Source organism: Neltuma alba, unplaced genomic scaffold (assembly GCF_004799145.2).
Source record: "Neltuma alba isolate B1F8T4 unplaced genomic scaffold, ASM479914v2 tig00004928_pilon, whole genome shotgun sequence".
NCBI classification, from domain to species: domain Eukaryota; kingdom Viridiplantae; phylum Streptophyta; class Magnoliopsida; order Fabales; family Fabaceae; genus Neltuma; species Neltuma alba.
The window spans coordinates 611,737-630,229 of NW_021633912.1; the positions used below are offsets into that span (position 1 = coordinate 611,737).

General features: G+C 36.7%; 1 protein-coding gene and 1 pseudogene across 1 annotated transcript; both read right to left on the reverse strand.

Moving 5' to 3' along the window:
- Positions 1 to 131: 131 nt before the first annotated feature.
- On the reverse strand, positions 132 to 3,142 carry LOC114746288 (uncharacterized). The gene is made up of 4 exons (XM_028934516.1): positions 2,747 to 3,142; positions 1,976 to 2,170; positions 1,383 to 1,564; positions 132 to 761 (listed from the first exon to the last, which is right to left on the reverse strand). The coding sequence occupies exons 1-4, from the start codon at positions 3,033 to 3,035 to the stop codon at positions 447 to 449; spliced, it is 981 nt and encodes a 326-aa protein (XP_028790349.1). The 5' UTR covers positions 3,036 to 3,142; the 3' UTR covers positions 132 to 446.
- A 1,951-nt stretch (positions 3,143 to 5,093) lies between these two features.
- LOC114746289 (ammonium transporter 3 member 3-like) lies at positions 5,094 to 7,138 on the reverse strand (annotated as a pseudogene).
- Between the last annotated feature and the right edge of the window lie 11,355 nt (positions 7,139 to 18,493).

Genomic DNA, 18,493 nt, shown 5'->3' on the forward strand with positions numbered 1-18,493 from the left:
CTCTCTTTGTTAAAAAAAAAAAAAAAGCGATTAAACCCTGATTAATGTTCACACTTCACACTCGATCCTCTCCTCAAATCATGACCTTTTTTACCAACCCACTCAAGACAGTACTTGAGGATAACAAGAGATGATGAGCCCTGGATCTACAGGCCTATTGACTTTTTTCAAAGCCATAAAAAAAAAAAAAACTCGGATCACAACAGCATGTTCTTCTATAATTGTAATATGGAGTTCGAAGGTAAAAAAGAAAAAAGAAATGGAGTTCATGTGCATGTTACATAAATCCACAAATACAGAACTCACTATAGAAGGTACTGTATAATGCAAATTTTCGCAGCAGAAGGGACGGGTGTGTATTTAGATGCACAGATAAATGACTCACGTACAGCACAGCAAATTCACCCGATAATGAATCTGAAGAGCTGTGCAATAACTCGAGTACCTTATACAGCAAAATCCTGAAAAACTGGACTGGATTCAAGCCGCTCCGCAAATTTCTGCAGTATTTCTTTCAACAACCTTACCAACTCATCTTTATCCGATTCCTCATGTTTCTCTTTACCTACATCAGCAAAAATATCATCATAAAGAAGAACAACTGCCTCGTCCGCTTCAGATAGTGGTAAACCCAACTCTTTCGCATTTCTTTCAAGGAAGCTCCTTAATATTTCCTTATTCCCTGACCCGCTCTTGGAATTCTGCTTTTCCTGCACAAGCTTTTCTGCAATGCTGCTTAATTCCTTTTCATTGGTCAACAGCTGCATCGTTGTTTACAATATCAGTTATGCATAACCATAGGCGTAAACTGGCACGACGGCATCTACTTATTATTTTATTTTTTGAAAAAAAAAAAGAAGAAAAAACCCTTTCTGACTTCAATGTCCAACCTTGAATTGATATGACCAATCCCACTGAGCAAAACTTACAATGCTACGTTATAGTACCTCTGATCCTTAATATAAGACCCTGTTTGATTTTTATTTTGATTCTAAATATAAGACCCCAATCCACTTTGTCTCTCATATTTATATATTTTTTTTCAAAGTAGCCCTTCTAACAAGGATAGTTCTAGCCAACACACTTGATTAGCAAGGATATTTTAGGAAAGATAATATCTATTTAGGACAAATAACTAACTCAACTTACTTTCTTAATCTCCTCAAATTGGTCAACAGGCTCTTATAATTAGGACCGGAATAGTACAAGACAGAAAGGAGATAAGAGCGCAACAGATGCTAACATTGTCATCTTTAGACTCGGAAGATGAATAGTAAATCAGTTCTCAGATATGCAAGAAACACTTACCATGGAATAGATTAATGTTATAGATATAAGAATGAAATTTAACTGGGGTAAAGACAAATGGATGTAGAAGATACCTGTCTTAGCTTAGAGCCATTGATGATTTTTATGTTCCGAATAAAAATGACATTCTTTTGCGAAAGCTCCTCAGCTAGATCTTGCAGAACGGCCTGGAGAAGTTGTGCAAACTGTGCCTGGCCCAGTTGTTCTTCTCCATCTGCTCCATGTTTTCGCAGTATGTCGTTTAGCTGAGGAAACTCTGTCCAAGACGCTAAAAGCTGTCAGTTTCTCAGATTTGGAGAACTACCATACATGAAGTTCACAAGTACCATAAACATGAGTATATGGATCAGCTAAGAGAAAGGACCAGGTTCATTTTTCTTGCATATACAAAATAAATTGTGCATCTTCCATTAACACGCGTACGCGGATCGGATCCCAGAGTATCTATATTTTGGTGGTTATGATTATATATTGCATAATTTCAATTCATTATCAAGGGACAACAAATCTACTGGGGAGGGAGAAGATAACGCCAAAGTTTGGTCCTAGTGCTTTGATGCTGCAGCCACTTATAAATTCCTGATAAAGTATAATAGCTTAAAACAGGAAGAAACAGAAAACAATAATAAAAACAAGCGCCGCAGCCTAAAGCAGAAAAAAAGTGAACCTGAGAAAGGAGGAACACCCATCTCAGCTCCCATCTGGACAAGAGCGTTACGGATTTCACTCTTACTGATTTTCCCCTTATCCTCAGCGTCCAAATCAGTGAAAATATCTTCTGCTAACATGGCAAAATCGTCCTCGTCCTCCAAAAGCAACCGCAGAGTGTTACCATCCAAGATGGATACAACAAGAGGATCACCTACACGTATAATTTCAATGTATGAATATGAAGCGTTTTTTCCTTTGTCAAAACATCAACGCCGAACTATTTGATCATGAAAGCGCAATTTGGAAAACGCGGAAGATTTGATAATCGTTCAAAACTTATCATAGAACTTAAGAAAAAGAAAGGTTAAAGAAGCTTAACGTTTTCCGTAAGAAAGTGAAATTCAGGCCCATCATCCACATCAGGTTTTTTTTAAGTCTGATCTAAGTATCAAAAAGAGACTTCTGAATTCCCTATTTGACTCGTGCTATTTCTAGTGGCATTTTTTTGTTCCTGAAATCTTCCTAATTCATCTTCATTTTTCCCTACCCAGCGGAAACTCCGAACAGATTAAAAGGGGTTCAGTACCAAACACATCGTACAAAAGCCCACGAACCACTCAACACTGGTGACTAGGAAATCAAGAGTTAAATCGACCTCGCTGAAAAATGAAAAGGTTGTAATTATAGTGCATTATTTGAGTGATTGAGATTGAAAAGAGGCAGATATCGGATATGCTAAGACAACAAAACTAGAATTCAGTATTTCCCACACAAAAAGGATATGAACCTTTGAGTTCATCGGCGATCGCTGCGATGTAGTCTTTGAATATCCGGGAGGCTTTGTCCTTGGTGAACTCGGAAGACCGGAAAGTGTCGACATCGCTGGTGATGATACGCAATAGAGCAGAGGCTCTAATTAATTCCGGTAATGGTAGACCAAAGAGGGAATCAGAGGCTCTAGAATCGGCTATGTCCAGTAGCTGAGCTCCAGAGAAGACGTCGTCGGGCTTCGGCAGGGAGAGATCGACGGCTTTGATGTGCATTCCGTCGAGAACACGCAACGCTCCGTCCGTCATTCTGCCACGGGATAGTCTGAACTCTGAACTCAGCTGAGCAGGAGGACTTGGGAAGTTTTGGAACCTAAAAATAATACGGTCTGCGTCTTGTATTTTCCGTGTCTGGACTTCAATGCTTTAACTCCCATTCCTATTTCTATTTCCAATTTTCAGAAGCAAATAATAAATTCATGTGAAATGCGTCCATTCGTCCAAATCCACCTATAGTTTAATGTTAATTATTAAATTGTTAATTGATCGCTTTCATTTCTTCATTGTTCACTTGTAATAAATAAGAATTCCACCGGTCGTTTAACGTCACGCGGATTGAGTCAATGCTGAGATCGCAAGGCCTTAGTAGTTAAGAAAGGAAGACCGGTTTGCATATGGTCTTACCACTACAAGTTAAAGAAGGGCTAAATGGTATTTTTCCCTTTTCACTGTTTTGCCGGGGCACCCCGTCCTCAACTGATTAATAACAAAGCTAGTGTCAGCACTCACCAATTCATCATATCTCAATTATCTGTATTTTATTTTGATAATTTAGATTTGATTTTTTATTTATTTTAAATAATTATATTAATATGTATATAATCTAAAATAAAAATAATTTATTAACTATCATTTTTGCAAAAATAGTTTTTTCTATTTAAAAATAATTAAGTAAAGATTTTAAATCTGAATCGTTCAAATCAAATATAAACGGTCCAGATCCAATGAGTTCAAAATATATATCAAGATGATGAGTATTGAAACTGATTCCGATTAATAGTCACGTTATTTTCATGTTTAGAGTGTTTTTACCTTAAAAATATAAATAATGCAACTAATACATAAAATTCAATAGTGTGAAATAATTGGCACCGCTGCTTTCTTTTTATCAAAGCCCATAGCACCATTTTTTAAGGCTTTACATGCCAACAAGTACATATATGCTTATTACCAAATACCTAAAAAATCGGCTAATTCGATTTAGAGTTCATGGTTTCTTCTTCCTACAGAGGTGTTGGAACTCGAACTCAAGGTTAAAAGAAATCTAGCGGGAACTTATACCATCAGAGCAATACTTTGTTGGCATCATTGCCAGTTAACTACCAACTCAGGTTGATAGGTTTTTTGGGTTGATGAATACCTGATGAGTAAGCTATGTGACGCCTATAAACGTGAAGCTGCGCGTTTTAATATTTGAAGAGCAACACTATTTTAATGAATAATTTAGGATTTTCTGTACTCCTTGAAAATAGTCTAATATTAATAAAAATGCCCAGTAACCCAATGTTAAAAGAGACAGACGCTTATAAATTCAAATTTCATTTTGACCCGTAGACAGTGGTGATGGGGTTGAATGAGTTCTTCCCTTAACTCGGCATATACATCAATGCCTTGACATTTTTTTGCAGTGCCTCAGTCGGAAAATACTTTCCTTTTGTTAAACAGAAAACACGACAACAGCATATAAATGGTATCTGATTTTCTCTTGACATAGAAATGTTTGGATAAAAACTAAATCATGATTTTCAAAATAATTTTACGACATACGAAGTAGATATGTAGAGGAGTTTGCCTCAATTTTTTTAAAAAATACTTTTTAAAAACATTTTTGGAGTGATTCAAATACCTTCATAATCTTATTTTCTTTCCCCATGATCGCAAGGATATTCCTAAATACTACTTCAGGTTCTATTTATAAGAGCTAGTTGACTAATTTGAGTAAATTAAAAAAAAAAAGTTAAGTTAGTTATTTATAATAAATAGGAGTTGTCTTTCCTAAAATATTCTTACTAATTAAATGTATTGGCTAAAATTATTATTGTTAGAAAGACTATCTTGAAAAACTATATATAAACATGAAAGACAAAATAGATTGATCGAGGTCTTATATTTAGGATCAAAACAAAAGTCAAACAAGATCTTATATTAAAGAGTGTACTTGCTTGGGAGCGAAGGAACGGATTCCGTGTTGAATTTGATACATATATCCAGAACATAGCAATGCAGGTTGAAGGAACACAGTCATTTCAAGAGAATTTAATTTAGATATGAATATTCTCACTTTTCCAAAATGCAGACGCGTTAGACTCAGACCATTTGAATTGTGCTGCTTGACTTGGGGGTAAAAGATGGGTAATCTTGAGCATCAAAAACTTTATTGCGCTTTAGATTCTGAATTCTTTCGCCCTCAGCACTCCACAACGCAAATGCATCCTCTCCATGGACTGCCTTGTCCCCCACAACCAAATCCTCTATCTCAACTCGAAGTGGTACTATGGTCCTCACCACCAAGCAAATCAAGCTCGTCATGACCACGTTCAAGCATATCACGAGCACCATGGCTTCGACCTGGATCCCCATCTGTCTCAAACCAGCACGTGTAGATCCATTCTGAAGCGCATAAGCAAGGCCCATGTACTTCTCCCAATCGGGCACCGCATAGAAGAGATGGCAGAGTTTAGGAACTGCGAAGAAACCTGTGAGAAGGCCGCCAAGAACGCCGGCCACGGCGTGTGTGTGGAAGACGGCCATAGGGTCATCAATATCCTTCAAGAACCTCACCCTGTTATGGAGAATCATCATGGTGTACCAGGGAACACTTCCGGATATCAATCCCATCAGGATGGCTGCCCATCCTTGCACAACTCCTGCAGTTATTTGCAAGGTGAATTAAAATAAAGTGTTTTAAGCGTGAAGGAGGAAATATCGGAAATATACAGAATGTAAGGTGGTTATTAGTATTACCTGCGCCGGGAGTGATGCAGACAAGGCCAGTGATCATGCCTTGCACGGCGCCAAACACGGTGGGCTTTCCCAAGTAGAAGGCATCCAGGATGACCCAGACGATGATGCTGGTGGCGGCACACACGTGTGTGTTGAAGACGGCCAGAGATGCCACCGTGCTCGCCACGAACGGCCCTCCGCCGTTGAATCCACTCCACCCCATCCACAGCAGCCCCGCTCCGGCGAGCACCATAATCATGTTGTTTGGTGTTTGCGGACTCGCGTCCCTATCCTCATTGATCTTGGACCCACCCACCTATATATTAAAAACGCAAACGCCGTATACATTTTACTGTAAGTCAAACAACACTGATAGTTTCTGACGATTTAAGAACCAGATAAAGTGGCTGGATGGGAGGGACGAAGATATACCCAATAAGCAGCGGTGTGAAGCCGGCAACGCCGGCGGAGAGATGAATAACAAAGCCTCCGGAGAAGTCAATGACGCCCTGCTTTGCAAGCCACCCATTGGGGGACCAAATGCTAAAGGCAGAGACGGTGTAGGAAAAAGTGAGCCAGAGTGGCACAAACAGCATCCAAGCTCGAAAGTTCATCCGACCAAGTAATGCTCCGGCTACTAAGATCAAGGTGATTCCGGCGAACACGCCCTGAAGAAAGAACACCATGGTTGCGGTGGGAAACAACCCCAGAAACGCCTTCTCTAACAGAAACTTGTCGTCCAGCGCAACGCCTGGTTTTCCCACGAAGCAAACCAGTTCGTCACCGAAGGACATTCGGAAAGCCCAAGAAGCCCAGCAAAGTAGAACAGCAGCGAAGGCGTAGAAGGCCATGAAGGCAGAGTTAACGGCCCAGGTCTTCTTGACGAGGCTCCCGTAGAGGATGACCAGCCCCGGTATGCTCTGGAGACCCACCACTGTGGCTGCAGTTAACTGCCACGCGTTGTCTGCTTTGTTCATCCACCCCGGGCTCGCTTCGTCCGGTAACAGGTTCGATGGAAGCTCCATTTCTATATGATTTTCCCGGATCTATGCCAGGCAGGCTTCCACTGTACCAGAAGTTAGTGAGGGCCAGAGGCTTGAGAGGGAAGCTTCTACGGCTCAAGAGCGACGCGTTATACAATGGCTCTGTTTTTGCGCCGCTCACTCATAATACTGTGTGTACACATAATGATTCCTATCCCTCTTCGAGAGACTGATTTCATTGAGAAAGTGAAATCAGAAAATTTCAGGTATCTTTTTAACCACCAAGTTACAGCTACCAGTTTTCAGTTGTTAATTTTAAACTTGCTCTGCTGATGTTTGGAAGCCGTAGGCCGGCTCCATTGGCAGTATGTTTGAACTTTCCTCGTTGATTGGTCATGCTGTAAATACACTCGATATATGATTACATATTCATCACGGTACATGGCGCGGTTTGAGAAAACTTCAACTATATATCCATAATTCCTAGAACTTGCATCAACATTTTTTTTTTTTTGGGGATGGTTTAAGTAGCTTCCCATCGGATCACGCGTGCGCTTACTAGCTGGCACAGTATTACTGACCACGCTGGTTGATAACGTTTGTTTTCAGCTTACGGATTTGGATTATGATGGTGTCTAAATTTAACCCTTGCAGGCAGTATAAAGTTAGAATATTTACACTACCCCTTGTTTTCATTTTACTCATGTCTTCGATCTAAGCGTGGCAGGAAACAAAAAAATGTAATAAACCCAGCCAACCTATTAATATCAGCAATAGAAAGAAAAGTACAAGGGAGAGTACATCATTGTCATCCTCAGTTACCTACAATGGCATTATACTAATCTGATCATTAATTTGTATTCTTGGACGAGGACGGCGGGAGCAAGAAGAACGCTTGGAGATTAATTTCAAGATAGAGTGATTTTGAGCTACTCATGGTACGTCATTTTGTTAGTTTCTTTTCCCTCTCTGTTATCTGCATATGCCGTTAAACTTGGAAAGCATCGATTCTTCGACGGCGACCACTTCATGTAAAATCATATTGCAGGCCGTGTTTTACCCCGTCATATTTAGTCCCTACACACGCGCAGAGGAAAAAGAATTCATGCGTGTAGGTATTTCTTTTTACACTTCTATTCTTAATTAGCATACTGTTCTTTAATTAATATTTGACAGCTGTAATGCTTTTACCTCTCAGCTCTAACCTCTAACTAAATAGACATCCGAAAAGCATTGAGTTTAGTGTGTAAAATACCTTATCCATAGCCTATGAAAGGGCCTTTTTTTTTTTTGGCAGATTTTATATATTATATAAGATTGATTTTGCGATATTAATAAACTTATTAATTTCAGGCTGATTCAGGCTTACTGTAATGAGATCACAAGCGGAAAGCAGTTTTAATTATTGAGAGGAAAAAATTGAGGGAAATTAATCAATCCATCTTTTGGAATATTACAATTTTGCCCAAAACGAGCACACATTGCGAGACAAATGGAGGGAAGCTAACTGTTAGTCTGTACTTCTACTCCACATCTGATCCAGGTCAAAAAAGAAAAATACTCCACATCTGACGTGTATAGAAAAATTGATAACATCTCTTTTGCCAACTATATAATAATAATGATAATGATAATAATAAAATTATACTACGCTAAGCTTACGCTGATTTTATAGTACCAATCAGGTATATATGATGGGATCATCAACACTGGGAAAGATTTTACGACTTAAAAATTGTAAAGAAATACCTTCTTGATATGATTTTTATATGACAAAGGGGATTCAATCATTCAAACCTTAGGGGCATAAATTACATCGCATAATTTTTTAAAAAAAATCATCAATCTAAATGAAGCTAAATACTATCATTTTATACCATTTACATTTTTTAATTAATTCAGGGGGAAGATAGAATTCTGACATGTATTATCAATTTAATTCATAAATTTTAAGTTGTAATTTGAATGTATAAACATATATAATAAAATTAACGATAAGTAGCGTTACTGTATTATATATTAATAAGTCATGAAGAGTGTGATCCATGCTGTGCATTGAAGAACAGGCATATGACTTTTGTAAAATCCGTGTCAACATGACGAGTGGATGCTTAGTTAACAATGCTTAAGAAATACGAAAGTACGTACGTAAATGGCTGGAATGCCATATAAATATAGAGATATGAGGATTAGTTAACAATGAGGCGCACTTTCGCTGGCTTTCGAACTTGTTTTGATTAGGGCAGCTAAAAATCAGAGTATGCATACAGCTTCCCTCGAGGGATACATGAAGACATACATATGAAAATGTAAAGATATTATATATATATATATATCTATGTAGTACGTAGCGGAAAACCAACTGATCAATGACACCTCTGAAGATGATTTTTTCGGCTGGCCAGCTGCTTCACGTGAAGTCTGGAAACATACTAGCAGGAATCTACCCTGATAACTATTATCTCCAATACTAGTACCGCAAATCCACAGTCAAGCTACTATTTTTACTGTCAGAGAGCAAAAAACAAAAAAGAAAGCTACTATGTTCCTTACTTAGCTGTTGCCTTGTCAAACTTTTCTCTCAGCCTAATAAAGCTTCTAACCACCATCTATCGTCTAGATCCCGTACTTAGCTGTGTCACTGTTGCCGTCCAGACCACCATAAACCATCCTTCATCCTGAGTCGTCCGTCTGTTATATATGACATCTCACACTCATCCTGAGTCACTCCCACAAAAATAAAGTTTTTATCTGCTAACCTGACCATGATCCCGATGGAGACTTTGTCCTTTATGCAGTACCTAGTATGAACTGCATGGGTTTCTCCTAATGCTCCGTTGTTAAGCTTATAGTTTTTCACGATGCAAAATCCTTGGGAGACATCAAAGTTGAAAATCATAATTTATAAACGGCATACACATCACTGATTCTCATTCTTTCAAGTTCTTCCATCTCTTCTTTTCCTCGTTTTGGTTAATTTCCCAACTGGGTACGCTGTATACTCAAGCCAAATCAGATAAATTCCCCCTACTCTTCTTTTTCATCGGACTGATCTGACTAGTTATTAATTTCTTCTATCAAGCAGGACAAAAACAATAAGTTATTTCTTCTTCACAATGTTCCTAATGCTCCGTTGTTAAGCTTATAGTTTTTCACGATGCAAAATCCTTGGGAGACATCAAAGTTGAAAATCATAATTTATAAACGGCATACACATCACTGATTCTCATTCTTTCAAGTTCTTCCATCTCTTCTTTTCCTCGTTTTGGTTAATTTCCCAACTGGGTACGCTGTATACTCAAGCCAAATCAGATAAATTCCCCCTACTCTTCTTTTTCATCGGACTGATCTGACTAGTTATTAATTTCTTCTATCAAGCAGGACAAATAACAATAAGTTATTTCTTCTTCACAATGTTAAAACTCAATAGCGTGTCTCCTATTTAACTGTCGCATTTGAATTTGCTTACATCATATATACAGGCCCCGCTGCGCCGATGAATGATTAAATAACATGCCCAGTTTCGAAGAAAAGCAGAATAAGAAATTCCGTACCCTGAATTAGTCACCCACCTGCTTCTTGACGCCATAAATCGATCAGTGTTAATGAATGGATTCTCATCGAAAATGGGCGCATGTAGATCTGAAACTGAAAGCTGCCGCTGCAAGATCCCATTTCTCCTCATACATGCACCTGTAGGTTGAAAGATGCGCAAGCGGAATAAAAGGGTCAGATAAACATTACCAATGCATCCGTGTGCGATGATGAACACAACTGCAAACGAAGGAACCACAAAAAAAAAAAAAGGCACGCCATAAAAAGAAAATAAAAGACAAGCCCAAAGCGTTGAATATTGATAACAGGAAACGTGATGCATCATCACCACCACCGTCATCATCAAAAGCACCAAACCGCGTTTCGGTCACTTGAAATCGGAACACATCCCGCATCTGTTGCTCAGGAAATGTATGCACATATCGGCCAGTTTAATTTACATGTGTAGAATTGCAGAAATGAAAAGTACTGAGAGTAGGGATGAGGTCACACACACACACATATTTGTATATTGCTAATTGATTAAGCAAAAGGAGGAAGGGAATGAAGGAAGAAAGCAAAACCTGGCTCGATGGCAGGATCAGGCGGAACGAGATAGGTAGAGGATCTGGGAAACAGAGAGAGAAATAGGGCCGGTGGGGGGGTATGCTTCCGTTCAACAGGTGAAACTGCCGCATGATCTATTCTCGCCCCAAATCAATATCAGAAGGTAAGCTCAGATCATGCTGGCAGCTTCAACTGCTGCAGGTGCATATATTTTATATATAGGTTACCTAGGACTATATACACACACACGTACATATATTGCCCCTTGAATTAGGCCCTCGGCGTCTGTCACCCCGTATTCTTGTTGTTCTGAGGAGGAAGTTGAGGAATAGAGAGATATACAAGAGCGATGCGAGAGGAAGATATAGACAAACGGCAAGCAAAAGGCGTGATAAAGCGTGTGTGTTTGTAGGGTTGCTTTTTTCCTTTGGTTTTTGGTCCCCGCCCCGTTTGGTGGTGAAATTATTTATATATTATGGGCAGACATGAAGCACGAGGCAAGTAGTAGCTTGTGTAAATGAATGTTTGCACTGTCATATCTGTTGTCTCATGTATGTGATGAAGGACACACACACACACACGGCTATCTCCACCTCGATCTCTCTGTTCACGTCTGTTTAATTTTTTGGGATCTTTGTGTGGGAGGCTGGCTACTGAGAGAAGTAGGAATATGATTGCTAATACTGCTTAACCTCTCTGTGCTTTTGGTCCCCGCCCCGTTTGGTGGTGAAATTATTTATATATTATGGGCAGACATGAAGCACGAGGCAAGTAGTAGCTTGTGTAAATGAATGTTTGCACTGTCATATCTGTTGTCTCATGTATGTGATGAAGGACACACACACACACGGCTATCTCCACCTCGATCTCTCTGTTCACGTCTGTTTAATTTGTTTGGGATCTTTGTGTGGGAGGCTGGCTACTGAGAGAAGTAGGAATATGATTGCTAATACTGCTTAACCTCTCTGTGCTAATTAATTGGAGATAGTAAAGTGGGGGTGAACAATAAATGAGATGGATGTGGATGGTGATAATGGAAGGGAAACGAGGAAGAACAGAAAGGCAGGCGGAAAAGGGGGGAGGATGCATGAATGCGGTCCCCAAAAGAAATAAGGGGCGGGGGGCGCAATTTAATAATATCACGCTCAGCACCCTCCACATGCAAGACCTTCTGAATATTCCAAGGTCGTCCCTTTTCCAATTGCTTTAGCCGTGCAACCCTCCTCCCCTCACTTCATATTCCCTCTCTTCACTTTGCAAACTAGGTATCAATCAGAACCTGAGCAACCACATATAGGGGGGGCCATTTTGCAAACATTTGCCGCCAAAACTCCTTTCTCTCTACTTTTTCTTGCCGTGTATATATATGCATACATTTTTAAGTTTTCTTTTTTCTTCTTGAATATGTTCAGTATACATATTGGGTTTGAATGTCGTGTGTAGAAAGAGCTGATGTTGCATGACCTTTAATTTACGCTTCTGCATTTGGATTGGATTAGTTATTAGAACTCAGCGTAGCCTGCCTTTAAAACACCGTTGGTATTACAAATGATATATGTGCGTTTGTGAATGTATATTTTACATCTTCAACAGTACTTCTCTCCTTTTTCTTGACGGGCCGGGGCAAAAGGGAAAAAAAAAAAATCACCGTAATCAATTTATAATGGTGGGGAACCTGTCTGAATGTCGTGTGTAGAAAGAGCTGATGTTGCATGACCTTTAATTTACGCTTCTGCATTTGGATTGGATTAGTTATTAGAACTCAGCGTAGCCTGCCTTTAAAACACCGTTGGTATTACAAATGATATATGTGCGTTTGTGAATGTATATTTTACATCTTCAACAGTACTTCTCCCGCGTTGACGGGCCGGGGCAAAAGGGAAAAAAAAAAAATCACCGTAATCAATTTATAATGGTGGGGAACCTGTCTCTCTCACGATTAGAAGATGATTATTAATAGCTCAAGTCTTGAACTTTCCTACCTAAACTTCCACCTTTCCACCCCCAACATACTTAATTCTGTGGTCCTAGTTATAAAGAGATAAGAAATTTTTCTGTTCTATTTATAGGACACTGAGAGAAATTTTTTACATAGATATACAATTTTACCCTTAATTTATTATTGTGTTATTTTGTTTACGTAAGGTGTAATGTATATTAAATAGAGATAAAATTAAAAAGTTACTGTTTAAATGAGAGTTAATGAAGTTTAAGATTTTTTTTTAATATAAAAAAGGTTTAAGATTTTTGTTGGTATATGTGAAAGATATTGGAAGTGACCTATAAATAGGATCAAAAGAATATATACCAACTCTAATCCTTAATATAATAATTAGATAAATAATTCATGAATATTAAAAAACTAATTGCATTAGTTATTTTTAATAAACAAGTGTATATTAAAAAAATTAGTTAAATTAATTATTTATAATAAATGAATGTTGTTTTACCTAAAATATATTTATTAATTATATATATTGAAACTATTATTTTATGAAAACTCCTTAATACGTGTAATTATAGTTACTTAGGAACAAAATAAATAAATATTAAAAATAAAATAAATTAAAATCTTATATTTAGAATTAAATTGAATTTCTAACTAGAATTTGATGTAATGTGTACTCAAGTGTAGCATTTGCATAAAAGTGAATGCCCGCCCGTGCATAAAGAGGGGAAAAGAAAGTAAATGTCCGCCCAACGATGTTAGGCAGCCTTCCAATTTCCACGCTATAATCATATATGGTAAATCATGCTTGAATGCCTTTTAAAAAACAATTATCATTAATTAAATTGCTCTAAGTTTTTTTTTTCCAAACAAGAAGTAATATTTGATTCTCCTAAACACGTTGATATTATTGCGAATATATATTTTTCAAACAAATTAACTTCTGTTATAATATACTACTCCTATAATACAATAAATAACTACACATCGACGTCAGTAACTAAAGATTTTACACGTCAGATTGTGACCTTATTTTTAATATGATGATAAATCTAATTGATTTCCTTGACATTAAAAATTACAGAACATGAGAAGGCGTCGTTTTGTTTTCAGATATGAAAATAAAATTAATTTAATTAAGAAATTAAATTTAAAACATATTAAGTTGTATTTATGTATATCGATACACTTTAAAATAGCTTATTTTGTGAAATTGCTTGGGAAACGAAAATGGCTGGCGAATTTGGAAAAGGGAGGAAAACTTACATCAGATCAGTTAGACCATAAATCCATAATATCCCCCCCCCAAAAAAAAACAGTATTTACTGTTTAAGTTTGCGTGTAAAAAAATCATCTACGGCTGCATTTGACTAGCTAATAAGAGCTTTAATAGTTCTTCGCTAATATGCACATTGGCCGGCCCCTTAGTTATCCGCGAAAAGGAATCATTTAAAAGCAGTAGACAAGTTGGAATAAGTTGCGAATTGTCATGATTAATCAATATATAAAAGGCTAAAGTACATTTTACTCCTTTTAATTTTTAATTTTACATGAGATTTCAAATTAGTTTTTTAATTTTAAAAAGTATACTTTTAATCCTTTAATTTAATTCTAAAATTGTTAAAAAAATAATAGCATTTAAATTTTAAATATTCATAAAACATTCTTAATAAATACGAACACATTGAGTTTAATTTTCAAAGTAATCATAATTGTTAAATGTTTTTTTAAAATTAAAAGACCAATTATATATTTTGTTGAAGTTAAGAGATGAAATTGAAGTTAAAAAAAATTAAACATATGCTTTGGCGTAAGTAAAATTTTAAAAGGAAAATTACAATGAAGTCTCACAGAAAATAAATAATTACTAAAAGGTCCCAATAACAACATCAACAATCTATAATGATAAGGTTTATAGTGAGAATGACAACTTGTGGGACTTGTTTTTCAATTGTTTTCCTTACTTGGGACCTCACTGTAATTCTCCTAATTTTAAATGTATATGCCCATCCCATATCAGTTAAGGAATGGTGATTCGGTAAATAGTATAATAACTGTGAGGCCTTTGACAATTTACCGTAAATTAAATCATCCATGTGATGAAGAGAGGAATTTAATTATATGCAAACGTAACGCTATAATTATAAAAACGGAAAAAAGCGTGAGATTATGATGTTTACCTCTAGTGTTGTCACTTCCCTTTATCACAGAGTGGAAATGAGGCGGCCATGCCATGATTCCCTTTATTACGCAAAAGCAAAACTTGACGGGCAAGTTAGGAATAAAGATTCACTCTCCTTTTTTGAAACATCACATAATTATGAATTATGTATTGTGAAAAAACAGCGACTAAAAAAATTATGTATCGTATTTAGAAATAAATGATTTTAAATATAAATTTTAAATCATCTTAAAGTAAAAACAAAAACAAAAAAGGGGAGTAATACAGTGATAAACGTCCTAGGATTATCTCAGTGAATACATTTGGAATCTATTCACGTCGCGTCGCATCATCGCTAGTTGATTAGTAACATTCTCTGTTTTCCCTTCGCATATTCATCAGCTTTCTTCTTTCTCATTTTTTTCCCGTTGCTTTTTTGCAAGGCAATATTTTAATATGTCAATAAATGGACCTTGGTATTTATAATTTATAAATAATACAATTTGTTCGAATTTTTATATATTTTTTTCAATGTTAGAAATGTTATATTGTACATTGCATGCGATATGAAAAATTTAAATGTTGATGAAATATTCTCAATGTATATATTAAATTTTTAAATAACTATGATTAAAACAAAAATTATTATTTTTATGATTAAAGGCCTGGAAAACATTTTATAACATTAAGAAATTAAACTAAAACTTATCACCAAAAAAAATTAAACTAAAACTTATAACATTTAGAAGTATGTTCTTGCGCCCCCCCTTTTTCACCCCAACATGATTATCATATTATCTTGGCGTAGCAGAAAAGGAAACGCTGACAATGGTATGGGTAAGATAAATTGGGGTATATTTGAAAGGATATTCGCTTCTTTTGTTTCTGGAAGAATTACAATGAGGTTCCAAGTAATTAAAAAACAAGTCTGTCATTCTCACTGTAAGACTTGTTATTTCAGGCTGCTCAGACTGTTATTTGAGACTTTATAGTGATTATTTCTCTTATGTGGGACTTGAATGTAATTCTCCTTTTGTTTTTTGGCCGAAAGGATGTTACCATATAGTATTATTAATTTCTATAGTGCCCACCCTTCTGATTTTCTTTTTTCCGGTTTTCGGATATAACGAGAAGGTTTCGCAGTGGGACCCACCGCATGAATCGGCTGCCCTTTTCGAATCTGTTGCTTGTCAAGCAAGCTATTCACAAGCTCACACCTCACAGATCACGATCTTTTTTTTTTTTTTTAAAGTACGGGATTGTCAGCCCAATCTCATTGCTTCAAAATTAAACGTGGGAATGCAACGCCCGCTGTGTTTCTATACAAAAAATTCCAAGCTCTAGAAAGTGGATTCTTGAAAGAAGTGAGAACCTACTCAATCTGAAAAAAAAGGTTACCAAAGCAATCCGCGCAAGAATTACCTTTCCTATTGACATGTTGAAACCTAATCCATGTAAAGTTAGCGAACTCAAATTTAACTGCTTTCAGAAGGCTAGATTCAAGGCCCTTCTCATCCCTTAGCCTGTACAGAATATGGACAGCTCCTGTAGAATCAGATTCAACAATTAAACTTTGAATGCCAACATTAAAGGCCACTTTCAAGCCTGTAAAAATGCCCCAAATCTTGGCTTTTAGGGCAAAACACAATCACAGCTTCCTACTGAATCCCCTGATCCAGCATTTAATACGTTTACATGCTTTTAGGGCAAAACCCGGTCCTCCGGTCTTGTCCATTTAATACATTCTTATTTTCTCATCATTTCTCTGTTATCATTTAGATCTGTTTGGTATGAAAAAATAAAGAGAAAAGGAGGAGGGGAAAAATTTTAACAAGTCCTACTTCAAAGATTGAAGATGTCGTCCGGTTAGAACATTTTACTTAATTTTTGTTACTCTTTTATATTACTTTTTTTTATTCAAAATTTGAAACCCTACTTCTCTCTGTTTTTTTTTTTTTAAATGGAGCTTATCAAAATTTTTCCTCCCCCTTTTATTTTTTTCTCATACCAAACAATACCTTAGATTATACACCATCAAGCACTCCTTTGCATAGTGATCAATCACTCTTTTCGGATTTTTTGGCTCTCTAAATTTATCCTGATTTATTCCTCCGCGTCCACAAAAGCCAGCATGTCAAGCCAAACTCAATCACCTGCCAGCTCGCAGATCATAATTACTAGTTGTTATTGACTCGGTAAAAATATCAATAAGACTGCTCGCATCGATTTAATTTTAAGTGGCACTTACTTAATTCATTTTATCATCTCGCAAGAATTTCAATAACACAGTCATATCATTTTAATCTTAACTAGCACATACTTAAGTCATTTTATTATCTCGGCGAAATATTAATGGCACAGCTCACATCATTTTAATCTTAACTGGCATTTACTTAATTTACTCTGTATAGTACAGCTCACATTATTTTAATCTTAACCGGCATCCACTGTTACTGTCCTTTTTTTACTAGCCATTCACTGTCATCTCTTCGCAATTTGCAGAACGCAACTTGGTTGATCCTTTTATTCATTCTCTTGACGAACCAGATGTCGAGATGGAAACAACGCCGGCCATTGCTTTCGCCGTCGACTACGTAGCGAACTGGCTGATTTGTCCCCTCCATAGCTCCTCCGTGTTCCACTGCATCGCGGCTACGCAATGTAGGCTACTGTTGCCCTCTTTATTCTCCTTTCAATTTAGTAGGTAATTGTATGTCCAGTTTAAGTTTAGGGTTTGATAAATAAATACCCCATGCCAGATTAAAATCACACTTATGACTTATCCACCAATGTTTGGGCAGAACCTCAAAATCTCTCTTCGATCGATAATTTCTGTGTTCAAGTTCTTTCAAAATTTCTTCAAACTTACCTCTTCTTCATTCAAATCAAAGGTTGGTTTAAGTTCCGTTAATGAGTTGGCTGAGGGTGCAGTGTTCTTTTTTTCCTTTTAAAATTTCCGATACGTCGGAAAAATCTGCTAGTGTAGGGTTATGTTTACGCAAAATTCTGTAAATTTGTTGATTATAACATGTTCATTATTTATGGCAAGAAACTGTGTGTTTAATTTAAAAATGTAGTAAGCTATATACAAATCTAGTCCAATCCAATGTAAAAATTAATTTCTGATGCCAAGCAGTTCTAATTTTTGAATTTGATACTTCCGTTGCCATTTTTAATTAATTTCTTTTATAAAGCGGAGATACGACTGCTTACCGGCTGAGAAATATATTAAGGATAAATAAAACTGAAAAATGTGAGAAAAGAAGAGTCATAAATCCGTCTATGCGGTCTAAATACGTTGTGAAATTTGAATAATAAAAAATTAAGCCCATTTCTTCTCCCCCCCCCCCGGGGGGAATTTTAATTCTTCAAGCTTTGATTCATTTGAAGTTGTATCACTCGGCATCGCTTTTATTGCACACGTAATCTCTTTCAAGATTATATGTTTGCACAGTATATTTGCAATTCTCCTTTCCTCTTTGACACATCAGCGAATTATTTGCGCAGTGATTGGGTATAATCTTACGGGTCTCAAGAAGAAATTGGCCTCATTTATATATTTAATTTTTTC